This window comes from Pelodiscus sinensis, chromosome 31, assembly GCF_052426305.1.
Source record: "Pelodiscus sinensis isolate ZL-2025 chromosome 31, ASM5242630v1, whole genome shotgun sequence".
In the NCBI taxonomy this organism is placed as follows: domain Eukaryota; kingdom Metazoa; phylum Chordata; order Testudines; family Trionychidae; genus Pelodiscus; species Pelodiscus sinensis.
Window position 1 is genome coordinate 13812881 of NC_143082.1, and position 15634 is coordinate 13828514.

Consider the following 15634-nt stretch of genomic DNA (forward strand, 5'->3'; position numbering starts at 1 on the left):
CCGAAGCGCCGGCCTGGGCCTGGGTCCCCAAGAGACAGAGACTCCGGCGCTGGCGAATCAGCCCCCTCGTCACCAGCTTGTGTTACTGTCCAGGGGACTTCGCCCCACTCCCGCTCCCAGCCGTCCTCCGTGCCCCCCCGCCCTGCTCTCTCCCCACGACCCTCGCCCCCAAGGGGCCCAGTCCCGGCCCCCAGCGGCCACCCGAAGCCACAGCCCGAGGAGCCCCCCACCCCCTCTCCTGCCGCCCCGGGAACTGGTGGCGCCGTGTTACTCTCCAGTCACTGCTGTCCAGGGACCCCCCCCCAGCCTGGCCCCCGCCAACAATCCCCCCCCAGCCCCACTGCCCCGCCCCCGCCAACAATCCCCCCCCCCCCACTGCCCCGCCCCCGCCAACAATCCCCCCCCAGCCCCACTGCCCCGCCCCGCCAACAATCCCCCCCCAGCCCCACTGCCCCGCCCCGCCAACAATCCCCCCCCAGCCCCACTGCCCCGCCCCCGCCAACAATCCCCCCCCAGCCCCACTGCCCCGCCCCCGCCCACAATCCCCCCCCCAGCCCCACTGCCCCGCCCCCGCCAACAATCCCCCCCCAGCCCCACTGCCCCGCCCCCGCCAACAATCCCCCCCCGCCCCACTGCCCCGCCCCCGCCAACAATCCCCCCCCAGCCCCACTGCCCCGCCCCCGCCAACAATCCCCCCCGCCCCACTGCCCCGCCCCCGCCAACAATCCCCCCCCGCCCCACTGCCCCGCCCCCGCCAACAATCCCCCCCCAGCCCCACTGCCCCGCCCCCGCCAACAATCCCCCCCCAGCCCCACTGCCCCGCCCCGCCAACAATCCCCCCCCAGCCCCACTGCCCCGCCCCGCCAACAATCCCCCCCCAGCCCCACTGCCCGGCCCCCACCAACAATCCCCCCCCCCCCCAGCCCCGCCCCGCCCCGCCCCCCCCCCCCAGCCCCGCCCCGCCCCCCCCCCCAGCCCACCCCCGCCCCCGCCCCCCGCCCAGCCCCACTCCCCCCCCCGCCCAGCCCCACTGCCCCCCCCGCCCCCGCCACTGCCCCGCCCCCGCCAACAATCCCCCCCCGCCCCACTGCCCCGCCCCCGCCAACAATCCCCCCCCAGCCCCACTGCCCCGCCCCCGCCAACAATCCCCCCCCGCCCCACTGCCCCGCCCCCGCCAACAATCCCCCCCCGCCCCACTGCCCCGCCCCCGCCAACAATCCCCCCCCAGCCCCACTGCCCCGCCCCCGCCAACAATCCCCCCCCAGCCCCACTGCCCCGCCCCGCCAACAATCCCCCCCCAGCCCCACTGCCCCGCCCCGCCAACAATCCCCCCCCAGCCCCACTGCCCCGCCCCGCCAACAATCCCCCCCCAGCCCCACTGCCCCGCCCCCGCCAACAATCCCCCCCCAGCCCCACTGCCCCGCCCCCGCCCACAATCCCCCCCCCAGCCCCACTGCCCCGCCCCCGCCAACAATCCCCCCCCAGCCCCACTGCCCCGCCCCCGCCAACAATCCCCCCCCGCCCCACTGCCCCGCCCCCGCCAACAATCCCCCCCCAGCCCCACTGCCCCGCCCCCGCCAACAATCCCCCCCCGCCCCACTGCCCCGCCCCCGCCAACAATCCCCCCCCGCCCCACTGCCCCGCCCCCGCCAACAATCCCCCCCCAGCCCCACTGCCCCGCCCCCGCCAACAATCCCCCCCCAGCCCCACTGCCCCGCCCCGCCAACAATCCCCCCCCAGCCCCACTGCCCGGCCCCCACCAACAATCCCCCCCCAGCCCCACTGCCCCGCCCCCGCCAACAATCCCCCCCCAGCCCCACTGCCCGGCCCCCACCAACAATCCCCCCCCAGCCCCACTGCCCCGCCCCCACCAACAATCCCCCCCCAGCCCCACTGCCCGGCCCCCACCAACAATCCCCCCCCAGCCCCACTGCCCCGCCCCCGCCAACAATCCCCCCCCCCAGCCCCACTGCCCGGCCCCCGCCAACAATCCCCCCCCAGCCCCACTGCCCCGCCCCCGCAGGCCCCGCCCCCCCACGTGTCCGGCTGCCCGAGGGCCCGGGCGGGGTCACGGCTCAGGCTCCTCCCCCCGCCCGCCTCACGTGACGGGGGAGCGAGCCGGGCCGGAAGCCGGAAGCGCGGCGGCGCGCGCCGAGCAGGGACATGGCCGCCTCCGCCGGGCCCGCCGCGCCGCGCACCAAGACCAAGCGGAAGCGCTTCGTGCCCCAGCGCGTCAAGGCCCCGCGCGCCGCCGACCCCCTGCTGGGCGTGCTGGGCTGGGGCGTGCAGCACCAGGTGAGGGCGGGGCCGGGCCCCTCCTGCCCCCCCGGGGCCCCCCCGGACCCCTCCCCCTGGGCCTCTCCTGCCCCCCCCCGGACCCCTCCCCCTGGGCCCCTCCCCCTGGGCCTCTCCTGCCCCCCCCGGACCCCTCCCCCGGGCCCCTCCCCCTGGGCCTCTCCTGGCCCCCCCGCATTGCCCCCCCCGGACCCCTCCCCCTGGGCCTCTCCCGCCCCCCCCGGGACCCTCCCGGGCCCCTCCCCCCGGGCCCCTCCCCCTGGGCCTCTCCTGCCCCCCCCGGGCCTCTCCTGACCCCCCCCGCATTGCCCCCCCGGGACCCCTCCGGACCCCTCCCCCTGGGCCCCTCCTGCCCCCCCCCGGGTCCCTCCCCCTGGGCCTCTCCTGGCCCCCCCGCATTGACCCCCCCGGACCCCTCCCCCTGGGCCCCTCCTGCCCCCCCCGGCCCCCTGCCCGGACCCCTCCCCCTGGGCCTCTCCTGCCCCCCCCCCCCTGCCCCCCCCCTCCTGCCTCTCCCCCCCCCCCGCATTGCCCCCCTGGGCCCCCCCACTGGGCCTCTCCTGCCCCCCCCGCCCCCCCTGGGCCCCTCCCACTGGGCCTCTCCTGCCCCCCCCGGACCCCTCCCCCTGGGCCTCTCCTGCCCCCCCCGCCCCCCCCGGACCCCTCCCCCTGGGCCTCTCCTGCCCCCCCCCGGGACCCCCAGGACCCCCCGGACCCCTCCCCCTGGGCCTCTCCCCCCCCCCCGGGACCCCCCGGACCCCTCCCCCTGGGCCCCTCCTGCCCCCCCCCCCCCCCCGGACCCCCCAGGCCCCTCCTGCCCCCCCCCGCATTGCCCCCCTGACCCCTCCCCCTGGGCCTCTCCTGCCCCCCGCATCCCCCTCCGCCTCCCTCCCCCCCGCCTCTCCCCCCCCCGGACCCCCCCCCTGGGCCCCCTGCCCCCCTGGACCCCTCCCCCATGGCCTCTCCTGCCCCCCCGGGGCCCCTCCCCCTGGGCCCCCCGCGGGACCCCTCCCCCTGGGCCCTCCTGGACCCCCTCCCCCCCCGCCCTCCCCCCGACCCCCTCCCCCCCCCGGCTCCTGCCCCCCCACCCTGGGGAACCTCCCCCCGCAATGCTCCCTCTCCGGGACCCTCCTCCCTGGAGCTCCCTGCCTGGGGCCCCTGCTCCTCGGGTCTCCCCCCCGGACCTCTCTTTCCTCCTCCCCTGCCCTGGGGGACTCTCCCGGGCCCCCCCCACCCACGGAGTCTGCTGGCTTGGGTCCCCTGTCTTGGGGAATCCCCCCTGCAATTCTTCCTCCCTGGGAGCACCCCACCCTGGGCCTCTTCTCCCAGCCCCCCCTCCCCCGGTGAACCCTCCTGGCCCCCCCTCCCTGGAACCCCCGCTCCCTCCCCCCTGCCCTGGGGACCCCTCACGGCCCCGGGACAGCCTGGCTCCCAGCCTGCCCCTCCTCTGCTTTTCTGGGCCTCCTGATCCTGCCCCTGAAAGCCTCCACCCCCCTCTGATTCCCCCCCCCCCCCCCCCCCCCCCCCCCACCGTGGGGCCCTCGGGACAGTTTGACGCCAAGCTTCTGGGACCTGCCTGCCACCCTTGTGTTGAGTGAGGGGGGCTCTAGGATACCTCCCTCCCACTGTGCCCTTGGGCAACCCCCCCCCCCCCCCCCGACTGGGGCCCTGTGATTTCACGCCCCAGGACCTCACGGCCTCTTGGGGTGAGTTGTGGGTTCAGCACTGGGTGAGACTTGGACCCCCCATACTGTCCCCAGCCCAGAGTCCAGTGACTTGTTGCAGGACTTCGCTGTCTTTCTGGGTTGGGGTAGCCGTGATCAGGAGAGCCAGCCCACGCTATTTCCCCCGCCACCCCAGCTGGGCGTCTCATCTTCTGCTTCCCCTCCACCCCCACCCCACACCATCATGAGTTCTTGTGCGTTCCGCAGAAGCTGCCCCTTTCCCCAGCCCTCACCTGAGGGATGGGCCAGGTGAGTGGAGGGGCAGAGTCCTAGTTCTGCAGGAGTTAAATGGCTCTGACCCCTTGGGCAGTGGTGTGAGCTTTGAGCGGTTTGCTGCTGCTGATGACCCCCAACGCTTGTGCTTCTTAAATAGCCTGATCTCTAGAGCTACAACCCTGGGGTCTGGTAACCAGGTCACGCTGCAGATTTAATCAAGGCGATTCTCTGGGAACGGGCTCAGAGCTATGACAGGGAGGCCCCGGGGGGCTGCTGGCGTCCCAATTCCCTGCTCAGAGCCCGGAGACGTTTAGGAGTGGCGAGCTGTGCCTTTGGAGGCATGGGCGTGGCATTTCTCCCTCTGGCGTCTGAGCCCTGCTGCCTGACTGTAACTGCTCAGCAATACAGTCCGCTTGAGGCGTCCCGGTAGGCAAGATCTAGCGAGATCCCGAATGCAAAAAGCACCTGGTGAGTCATGTCTGAGGTGGGGGGCAGCCTCCTGGCCCAGTGTCAAGCTGCAGAAGGGAGAATGTCTCAGCTCCGTGGTGCTAATTGGACCTGGAGCAGGTGTCTCAGCCCGGACCTGCTCCCGGGTACCCGTGCGAGGGAGCAGCCAGCAGAGACCAGAAACCAAACTGAAATTTGACCCGTTCCCTTTATTGACCCGTTTTCTGATTCCAGGGGCTGTCAGTGACGGTCCACTCCAGCCCCCTAGAATACCAGAGCTCCGTGGTCCTGCTTAACCGGCCCCAGAGCAGCCAAGACGCCACAGTGTAGAAAGTGGATGGTACGTGGGCCTTGCAGCACGGAGTCTAGTGCAATGGAGTGTGGTTTTCCCTTAATCCTAGCCTGACCAGCTGCTCCCCTTCCTGGCTAGTAGTGCTGGGGGATACCTTTGCTTCATCTGCTCCCCGTTATTTGGCGTGTTTCACTGGTGCCTTGGCTTCAAAAAAAATCACACGGCTGGTAAGGCGTTGCCCGAGTTCTCGAACCGGCGTCGCTAAGCTCGTTCTCGCTCGCGGTCTCCAGAGAGATTGGGCGCATGGGTGGTCGCGGTGCGTCGTGTGGCTCTTCGTCTCGAAGGCAGGTTACCTTTTCTGGCTGCGGCTTGGCCCTGGGAATGGGTGATTCCCTTCAGAGGAGCGGGTCTGTGAGCGGTACGGAGCCTTGGCGGAGGGCGACGTTGACCGTCTCCATGCGGGCACCGTCTGTGAGGCGCGTAAACGGGGCTCAGCTGGCTGTGAATGACTCTTGTCCCGTACCCTTCATCCGTAGCCTGCAAAGCACGTCACAGAGGGACATAGCGCGCCCATTGAGGGGGAAACTGAGGCACAGGCCGGGATGGGACCTGGCCCAAGGTAGCGGAGGTGGGATTCGGACGGGGGTCTCTGAAGTGTGGTGCGCTACGTAGCCTCCCAGTAACCGCTACAGTTTCGTTTTCTAGCATCTGCTGGGAGAGTCCCAAAACCTCGCTCGGCAGCCGCGCAGCTGCATGCATGCCGTCCGCAGGGCAGCGGCACCCCAGACTCCCCTGGCTGCAGCGTCTCCTGGAGCAGCTCTCTGGGAAGCAATCTGAAGTGGGAAGTCCTCTCCCAGCCAGCTCGCTCCTCCCACAGGCTCCCCGCCACTGGGGTTCAGGGTGGAGACTGAGCCGTTACAGGCCGGAGCTTGGCTTGTCCTAGCTGCTGCTTTCCTGTGATGCACCTTGGTGCGAACCCCTAGGAATGAATCCCCAGGCGCCCTCCAATGCCAGCCTGCTGCTTGAATTAGCTTTGTAGCTGCTTACGGCGTTCTCCTGGGCTCCTGTCGCGCTGGTCCCACGGCCTGGCCGGATAACACCCGCCCCCTTGACGCTGCCAAGCAACCTTCTAAAAGGGCTCTGAGCCAGGGGGTTTTGGTGCTGGGAGCCCTGGCCCGGCCCGGCCCCCTCCCTCCCCCCCGCTGTCAGCAGGCAGTCCCTTGGCCCCGAATGGAAGCTGTCCCATGTGACGTCGGCTCTGCCCGCCCCCCTGCGCCTGGCTGAGGTTGGCAGGGTACCCGGCGGGGCTGAGCATGCCTGGGGTTTGAACGCTGCCTTCTGAAGCTGGAAATGGGAGCGGGGCAGGGAGTCACCCGCTCGTCCTGTGTTCCGTTGCCAGATCGCTGAGCTCAGCCAGGTCCCCCTGCCTGTGATGCTGCTACCGGACGACTTCAAAGCCAACTCTAAAATCAAAGTGAACAATCATCTCTTCAGCAGGTGAGGCGCTGCAGCGGGCCTGGGCCTGTCTGCCGGGCAGGGGACGGGGGAGGAGGGGGCAAGGCTTGTCTAAAAGGCTGAGCTTGGATCTGGTAAATTCCTGCGCCTCTTCCCCTGCCCGTGAGGGGTCATTAAAGATCACCAGGCTCTCTTCGCAGGGGAGAATGTTTCCAGCATTGATCTGTCTCAGCCGGCTGCAGGGACGTCACAGGGCCCTGGGAGCCACGCTACGGCCCAGGGCTTAAACCCCTGAGCCAGCCCCCGTTCCCCCCCCCCCCCCCGAATGCCTCTCACGCTTCCTTAAGGGCTGGGCCCGCGGCCTCCATGCTTCCTCGGCTCCCCTGCTCCTGCTTCGCGTTGCACCTGGGCAGACGCATTCGCCCCCTCGGGTCCAGCGCCGCTGGCCACCGCGACTCCTGGCAGTGGGTTTCAGGGCAGGTTTTCTTGGGTGTCCGCAGCCCAGCCTGGGAAGCCGTTGGGTGAGCAGAGAGACGGAAAGGGTAAAAGACGGGCCGTGCCGGGTTTCTGCCCAGCCATGCGGCTGTAGAGCCCGGCTGGGCCTGCTGTCGTCAGCCCCAGGTCAGAGCTGGGAAGCGCCAGTTCGTGTCCTGCCCTTGAGCGGCTTCTTCTGTCCCTGGGGTTTCCAATCCTCCCTTGATACAGGCTATTCCAGGCCCCTCCCCGCCCCATGTGTCCTCTGCCCTGCCCCACCCTCCCGTGTGTGGCCGTCCCACGCCTGGTCAGCACTGCCACGCTGGTCACGCCTCCACGTGTTACGGGAAGTTCCCACGGCCGGCCCAAGCGGTTATCTGCCTGCCTTCCCACCACACCTTGCTCAGGAATCCCTCCAGGCAGGAGCACCCAAGCTGTCCTCTGCTGGCTCTGCCGGCGCTTGGAAAGGGGCTGCCGTCTCCCCGGAGAATGAGCGTCAAAATGGGACCCGCTTCCCCCACAGCCGTGTGGGTGGAAGCCCAGTACCGCGTATGGCCAGCGCCCCCGTGGGGTGGGGCAGGAGCGCGGGAGCTGGGAGAACCAGAGCCCACGGGAGGGGCAGTGCCCTCGAGGGGGCAGCCTCTTGGCGTCGCTGTCCCACCTGCTGGGTTTGGCATTGGCCGCCGTCTGCCCTGCCCCTCCTGGACCTAGCACCCTGTCCTGAGCCGGGAAGCTGCCTCCCTCCTGGCCTGCGGAGTGGAGTTCTGGCTGGGTAGCTCTTCCCTGCTGCTCCCCACCTTACCTGCTGGTCTGAACCGCCCCATACCTGGGCCCAGGCAGACACTGAACAGCAAACGTGGCCCAACAGTCCCTGTAGCAGGCTCGCTTGGGGACCTCTGCCGTTCCAGCAAGGAGCTGGCTCACACCTGCGCCACCCTGCCCATTGCTAATCCCCACGCATGGCCCGTCAGGAGTTAGACGGTCAGCGGAGGGGGATCCCTCAGAGGCTAACTCCCCTCCCTGTTAGATGTCTGCCTTCTTCCCCTTTGAATTCACCCAGCTTTGCCTTCCAGCCGCTGGCTCTCCTTCCTCTGCCCCTTCTCAAATCTTTGCTCCCCGCAGGGATACTTAGAAGCTGAGGTTTGCTGGAAACACCTGCTCAGTGTGTCGCGCATCAGGAGAGCGCAGCGTTCGTAGCTATTAAATTGATGAGCCCGTACAATCCGGCAGGGTGTGGGAAAGGGTTTAGGGAAGAGCTATTCACCCCGTCACGCAGCACAAGAACCAGGGGTCAGCCCACAAACCGAACAGACAGCGGGTTTGCAACAAACAAGGGAGTACGTCCCACAACCTGTGGAACTCCCTGCCAGGGGATGTTGTGACGGCCAAAAGCAGAGCTGGGTTCAAGGAAGAAAGGTCCATTGATAGCTACTAGGGCCACAGTCCAGTGCCTTGGCATCCCTAACCCTCCGGAAGCCAGGATGCACATTCTTTAAATTGCCCCATTGTGTTGGTTCCCTGGGAGGCACCTGGCCCCTTCGCTCTGACCCTGCTGGGCCATTCTTGTGTTACCTTCCCTTCACTTAACCTCCGCCTTGCTGATCTAAGGAGCCCAGTCTGCTCTTGTAGGGCAGGGCTCTTCTCTGCCCCTTTCCTGTAGCAACCTCCTTGCATTGGGGCGCCCCAGCTGGTCACAGGGTTCTGGCAGGGGTTAGCCAGGTGCCAAGCACCTCTCCGCGTCCACTGCAGGAGACTCCCCTGGATCCTGGGATGGCAGCCGCTCTTTCAGCCTCCGCTGAGCATGCGCCGTGCCCTCCCGAGCCCTCTTTGGACTAGGCCCTGCGTCCCAGGCGAGCGCCCCCAGCCTGGGAGCGGGGCCTGCACTCTTTGATCTGGTGCCTCTGGTTCCAAACACTGACAACCCCCCCCCTTGTCCCGCCAGGGAGAACCTGCCCAGCCACTTCAAGTTCAAGGAGTACTGCCCGCAGGTCTTCCGCAACCTCCGTGAGCGCTTTGGGATCGATGACCAGGACTACCAGGTAAGCGGGCCCCCCTTTCCAGGGTCGGGGGGCCCTTCGCAAGGGCAGGGCAGGCGGCCGTTAGCAGAGGCCTACGTCCCAGGGCCGGCCTGGGTGCTGTTCTCACGCTTGCTTCTGCTCCCCAGGTCTCCCTGACGCGCAGCCCTCCCCACTACGAAGGGGAGGGGAGCGACCGGCGTTTCCTCACGTCTTACGACAGGACGCTGGTGATCAAGGAAATCTCCAGCGAAGACGTGGCTGACGTTCACAGCCTCCTTTCACACTACCACCAGGTACGGGGGGCCAGGGGGCGGGGCTCTGAGGGGTCCCTGCCTCGCCACCAGGGGGCGCCGGAGCGAAACTGCCAACAGGTGGGAGCTGAGTTCTAATCCCAGCGCTGCCACCAGCTTGCTGGTCGGAGGCACATCCCTGCCCCCTCTTCTGGCTGGGGTCTCCGGACCTTGCTCTCTGGCCTGCCCCGCCAGTCTGACACTGTCGCCTCTCCCTGCAGTACGTGGTGAAGTGTCACGGAAACACCTTGCTGCCCCAGTTCCTAGGGATGTACCGGCTCAGCGTGGACAGTGAGGAGACCTACATGCTGGTCATGAGGAACGTGTTCAGCCACCGGCTCGCTGTGCACAGGAAGTACGACCTGAAGGTAACCAGACCTGCAGGCAGTGCCCCGGGTGTTCGCCTGAGCCAGGCTCCCGGGCACCCCGCCGGCCCTGCGGAGACACGGGTCAGAGAGTTGCTGCAGCAGCTTGAGCTTCTCCTGCTGCCAGCTGGTTTAGCCTGGGGGGGGGGGCTTCTGTGTCCCCTTTTCTCTGTTCCCTCCTAAGTCTCCTGTGAGGCTGTCACCGGGATCAGCCCATTCCTGTTGCTCTCCATACTGGCCCCATGTGGCAGCCTAGCTTCGGGACCCATTACCCCACACGTGGGCAGAGCTCTCCCTGGCATGTGGGGCCTGCAAACAGCTGGCAAAGCAGCAGAACCTCTGGCCCCTTCCCGCTCCAGCTGGGGGGGGGGGAGAGGGGAGGCAGCCGCCCTCCTCTGGAGGTCTGGGCTGATTCGTAGGTCTGGGCCCGTCTGACGGGCGTGTCCCTCCCTGCGGACTCCCGTGTGTCTCTGACCCCTCCTGCGGCCAGGGGCTCGTGACTAATGGGCCTGCTTCTCTTGCAGGGCTCCCTGGTGTCCCGGGAAGCCAGCGACAAGGAGAAGGTAGCTGGGGATGGCTGCTGGTGGGGGTGGAGGGGCGAGCAGGGTGTCTAACCCAGAGATCTTTCTGCTGGGAATTTGGCTTCCCGTCTCCTGGGGGCTGAGCTTGTTGTGCCGGGCGACAGCAGGGCGCTAACGGAGCCTGTTGGGGTGAGGGGCTGGCTCCTAGTCACTGCACCTCTGGGCTGCTTGGGGCGGTGGAGGTCAGGGTCTGCCTCCTGATGGGGAGGTGTGAACTGCAGGTTCCAGCAGCCCCTGATTGGCAGGCGGCACTGCCCCCTCCTCCCCCCGCCCTGGGCAGCTGCTCGGCTAGGCCTGGCAGACAGCTCCATGGCAGTCGGGTCTGCTTGCACAGGAGCCTTGGTTCCATCTCTGCAGATGCTCCTCAAAGTATCCGAGACCCTCCTCTTCCGGCAGGGCTGGGTTGGAGTCCAGGCCCTGCCCATCTGCTGGGGCAGAACTGGGCCAAAGCTGCCTGGAGTTCGGGTCCATGCACCGACTTCCCCAGACTCTGCCCTTCTGGGATCCACCCCGCTGCCGGGCCAGGTCCTTGCATCTCGGCCCTGCCGGACACACGGCTGCGTCTGGCTGGGCCGCCCTGCGCCGGGAGGGGAGCCGGGCGAGCAGCGACGACGCAGGGGGTGGCGGCTGGGAGGCAGCCCCATGACCCCGGTTAGGGAAGGGGCCCGGATTCACCCTTGGCGGGGGCAGGGTCTCTGGCATTGGGCAGCAGGCTGAGGAAAGCGGCTTTCCTGGCGGAGGGTATGCTGGGGGTGGCAGCAGCAGGCTGCCCCTTGGCATCCTTGTGCCCGGCTTAGGGGGTTCTCCCTGCCGAAAGGAGAGTCAGCAGGAACTCAGCGTGGGGGAGAGGCAGGGCCGTCCCGGGGAGGGGAGAGCTGCTGTCTACTCCCCCACTCGGGACTGGAGCGTAGGATCCCCACGCGGCTCACTTTCCAATGTCCCCGTTTCCCTGTCTGCCGTTCCCTGGCGGGACTGTCTCATCTGCTCTGAGCCGTGCTTCCTCCTCTCCCCCTGACTGGGACGCGGAGGGTCTCTATTAATAGACCCTTCCCCAGGGACGTCTTTGTCCGATCCATGCGCTCGTCCGTGCCAGCCCCGCTCTACGACCCAGCGCGGGTCTGGGGGGGCTCTGCAGCGCTCTGCTGGCCGGGGGGGCGTGCCAGCCCTCCAGCCGTGGCGGGCTCTGGGGGGCCTGTGGGAAGGGGTAGCAAGGCCGATGCGCGGGCAGGGAGGGGACTCCGGTTGGCTGGCTGCCTGATCTAACCAGCTGGGCTGGGTTTCCTCTGCCCGCCCCCTTCCAGCGGGGAATGACCTGAGTCAGCCAAATAATCCTGATCTCGTTAGTGGCCTGCTCTGCCCTAAAGCCCAGCCTGGCCTCAGCATCCAGTTAACGAGCTTTGGGGGCCCTGGGAGGGAGGCTTGATTGGATTTGAGCCGGGGGCTGAGCTGCCTCCAGCCCTTTCGAATCCGCCTCTGGGGGGCTGGGCTGCTGCTGTCCCTCCGGCCCCTGGGCCTGAGCGTCCTGTCCCTGGGTCTGCGTTCGCTCGCTGGCCAGGCGGTGGAATTCCCGCGCCGGCAGGTGCCCTGGTCTACCCGGGGCGGGGGGGGAGGTGCCCTCCGAAGTGCTTCCTGGGGGTGAACGGGGGCATTTGGCCGGGGTTTTGCCAGGCAGTGGGAGTGGAGCCTGTCTTGCCCTAGGACCCTTCCGGAAGAGATGGGGGCATTGCATGGCCTGTGAGCCCGTCATCCCCATGGGCATCTGCCCCGGTCTGCCAGGGCTCTTGAAGGGGCCGTGGGCAGCGAGCAGATTTCAGGGGGGCCTGAGGCCGCAGCACCCCTCGAGCTGGGACCCCCGCGTCCTCCGCCCCACTAACCTGCCTGGCTCCTTCCAGGTCAAGGAGCTGCCCACGCTGAAAGACGTCGACTTCCTGCACATGAGCCAGAAGGTGCATGTGGGCGAGGGGGAGAAGAGCGACTTCATGGAGAGGCTGAAGAGGGACGTGGAGGTAGGGAGGCGCTAGCATGCCTGAGCTCCGAGCCAGGGGGGCAGCCGTCCCAGGCGGTTGGGGGAGGCTGCAGGCGTCTGGCCCTCCCGGAGCCGGTCAGCCCAGCCCTGCTTGGGGCAGCGAAACGGCCGCGGGCCTGCGCCGGATCCCTCGAGGCTTCCGGCGGGGACTGAAACCAGCCAGAGCTGTGGCCGGAAGGGCTGGTTCCTCCTGCCCTGGCTGGCACCCCGCTCTGCCCTGCCGCAGACGACTCTGGGGAAGGATGGGCACTGCCCATGGAACCTTGCTGCAGGCTGCCCAGCGTGCCGGGCGATACTTCACAGCAAGAGCCAAGCAGGGGAGGGCTCTGCCCGGCCCCGAGGGCCACGTCCGCGGTAGCAGGTCCCGGGGGCTGCTTGTGCTGGCCGGGAAGCCCCTTGAAATTGGACAGCCCGGACGGAGTGAGACGTCCCTGCCCCTGCCGACGGACGAGGCAGCGCAGCCAAGCAGGGCCCTGGGCTCTGCTCTAACCACTAGGTAACGTGGCTTCTGCCGGGCCCCCAGGGTGGGCGCGAGGCCTTGCCCTGCTGCCCGCTCCAGCCCCTGCCCGCTGTGCCCCCCAGTTCCTGGTCCAGCTGAAGATCATGGACTACAGCCTGCTGCTGGGCATCCATGACGTGCACCGGGCCGAGGAGGAGGAGGACGAGGACCTGAAGGAGGAGGAGGAGGAGGGGGAGGAGGTGGTCGTGGGCTCCTACGGGACGTCCCCCGAGGGGATCGGCGGCTACCTGAACTCCCACAGGCCGCTGGGCCCCGGGGAGTTTGACCCCTACGTGGACGTCTACGCCATCAGGAGCGCGGAAGGTGAGCGGAGCTGGGGGGGGGGGGGAGCGAGCTGGCTGCTTGGCTCCGTCGTCATTGGCGCGTCCTGGAGCGGGAGCCCCCAGCCCTCGTGTTCGGGGCCGGATGGTTGTGTGCCGTGCCGGGGTCCCAGCCTGCCTGGGGTCCAGAGGATGGGGACGGCGATGGAGCTAGGGGGGAGTGTCGGTCCACGCCTTCCTCCAGTGCTAGTGGGCCCCTGCGAGGGGGTGGGGAGGGCTCCATGGCAGGTCTGGGAGCCGCTTACGGCAGGCTATGGCCTTCCCCCCCAGGCGGGCCCCAGCCGGAGGTGTACTTCATGGGCCTCATCGACATCCTCACGCAGTACGATGCCAAGAAGAAGGCTGCGCACGCCGCCAAGACGGTCAAACACGGGGTAGGTCCAACGCACACCGCACGGGGGGGAGGGGGCTCGGCCGTGGGGCCGGCAGGGCGGCTGCTGGGGCTGTGCGCCCCCCACCAGAATTAACCCCATCGAATGCAGCCGGGCGGCGTGGCCTTGACCTGTCCACCAGCAGAAAACCAAGGGGGGGGTCAGAGCTGGGGGGCACAGCTGCCACTGGGCACTGCTGTCCTTTGGACCCGGGGGGGCCATTTTGCTCCTGGCAAGCACTGGAAGGTCTCCCCTGGGGGAAGGGGGGCGCTTCCCCAGCACAGAGCCCTGTGGGGGCAGGGCCATGCGATCGAGTCGTTACTTGCTGCTCGGGCCCCGGGCCCCTCCCCATCTCGGCTCCACGCGGTTGGCACTGACGCTGTTCCTTGCCCCCCACCCCGACACAGGCCGGCGCGGAGATCTCCACTGTCCACCCCGAGCAGTACGCCAAGCGCTTCCTGGACTTTGTCACCAACATCTTCGCTTAGTCGCTAGCGGCCTGGAGAGCCCCCGTCCTGGCTGGTGGGAGCTGATGATCAAAGGTGTCCCCCGCCCCCCACCCCTTGGTCTCGTGCCGTTCCCGCCCCCCCCCCCCCCCCCACCACGTTTGCTGACCTGCGCTCAGCTGAGCTCGGAGCCCGGGGCCCAGGTGGGCTCGGTTGCAAACCAAGTGCCTTAACTTATTCTGCCCTGCTGCCTGCAGCGCTGGGGGGGGGGAGGGTGCTGCCGGCGGGGGGGCCTTTGAGCTCTGCCCATCTGAGGCAGAGGGGCCCCCTGGGCCCTGCAATATGCAATACGAGATTTGACCCTTCCGTGCCTTAGGGGGGGCAGAAAGGTTCCTCCCCCATGAGAGTAACCCCACCCCCTTACCCGAACCTGGGGATAGCCGCGGATCCCCTCTCCCATCCAGTCCCCCCATGTGCATCTGCCCTGCCCCCCCGCAGGGCGGTGGTTCTCTGGGCCTGTCCCACGGTGTAATGTATTCCTAGGGGAAATCTCCCAGCTGGGGGGGCGGGGGAGTTAACACTAACTTGCACTGGGCTCCCCGCCCCTCTTCTCACACTACATCCCTGGGGCCCACGGCTGGGCCAGGCTTTGGACCCCAGCTCGGCTGCTTTGGCCAGGACCTGCCCCGTGTTCCAGCAGCCCCCTCCCTCCTGCTCCGATGACACCGGCAGCCGCGAAGTGCAGCTCTGCCTCTCCGCCAGCAGGAGGCGCTCGCTCGGGCAGCGTGTGACCAGCTGGCGCAGGTCCGGGCCCGTGCTGGATAGTGGCTGTGCCTGCCCAGGCTTCCCACGGTCACGTGGAGGGGGAGGGCCTGCTGCTGGCATTTCTCCCACGCCCCGGCCTGGAACCCTTTATCCCAGGGGGGTCCCAGCAGGTGCTCTGAGATTCTTGCCCCACAGGCAGCACTGGCCAGGCCCCAGACAGCAGCTGCTCCTCTCCCTGGCGGGAGGCTGGTGACTGCAGCCCCAGATGCGGATCTTCGCCATGGTGCGCCGGCAGCCTGCAGGGGCCGGGCCCGCTCCTCACACCTGCCCCCGGCCCGCGCTGCGGACACGCCTGCCTTGCACCTTCTGTTCTTGTACACGCGGGTGTGGTCCTGTCCCTGGGTCTGGCTAGAAATAAATTATTGACTGACAGTTGCCTGGCTCCCTGCTTCACCTGGCCCACGACAGGGGGAGGGGTGGAAATGGGGGGTGGGGCAGTGCCCAGCCCCTGCTGGGTGGGGTGGGGGAGGGAGACAGACTGAGGCTTGGGGGCAGCAACAGGGACAGGTGGTTCCTTCCTGACCCCTGCAGCCTGAGCATGAGCTGGGGCTACTGCCCTTTGGGGGGAGGGGGAGACTCAGGCACCCCAGTGTCTACACTGGCTCCTCCAGCTGCTTCTGCCACTCGGGGGTGGGAGATAATGTGGGGGGGGGGGAGCCCCCTTGCCCTGGGTTGCTGCCTTTTGAAATACCCACCTTTGGTGCCCCCTCTTCCTGCACATACACACCCAGCATGGTGCTGTTAGGGACTGAGGTGCTGCCTCCTCTGAGCACTGGGGGCATTTCTCCCCCCCACCCCCCAGCCACCTGGCCAAGCAGCTCCCAGGGCCTGGCATCCTCTGTAGCCCCTTGGAAGGGCTGGGGTAGGACAGGCTGGAACCCATGACAGCTGAGCTCCCCCCAGCCTGCTGGGTCCTGGGGCAACGCCTGTCCCTGCCTCAGTTTCCCCCTCTGCTGTGGAGCCTGCCTG

The 15634-nt window shown here is 68.6% G+C and overlaps 1 protein-coding gene across 2 annotated transcripts; it reads left to right on the top strand.

Annotated features, from left to right (window-relative positions):
- Positions 1 to 2103: 2103 nt before the first annotated feature.
- PIP4K2C (phosphatidylinositol-5-phosphate 4-kinase type 2 gamma) lies at positions 2104 to 15037 on the top strand. Of its 2 annotated transcripts, none has more exons than XM_075901766.2 (10): positions 2104 to 2295; positions 6374 to 6471; positions 8846 to 8942; positions 9068 to 9214; positions 9433 to 9579; positions 10101 to 10139; positions 12050 to 12163; positions 12766 to 13006; positions 13294 to 13397; positions 13802 to 15037. In XM_075901766.2, the coding sequence occupies exons 1-10, from the start codon at positions 2164 to 2166 to the stop codon at positions 13880 to 13882; spliced, it is 1200 nt and encodes a 399-aa protein (XP_075757881.2). In that variant the 5' UTR covers positions 2104 to 2163; the 3' UTR covers positions 13883 to 15037. The 2 variants fall into 2 exon arrangements, with proteins under 2 accessions (XP_075757881.2, XP_075757882.2); XM_075901767.2 differs by lacking the exon at positions 2104 to 2295 and adding an exon at positions 4917 to 5022.
- Positions 15038 to 15634: the final 597 nt, after the last annotated feature.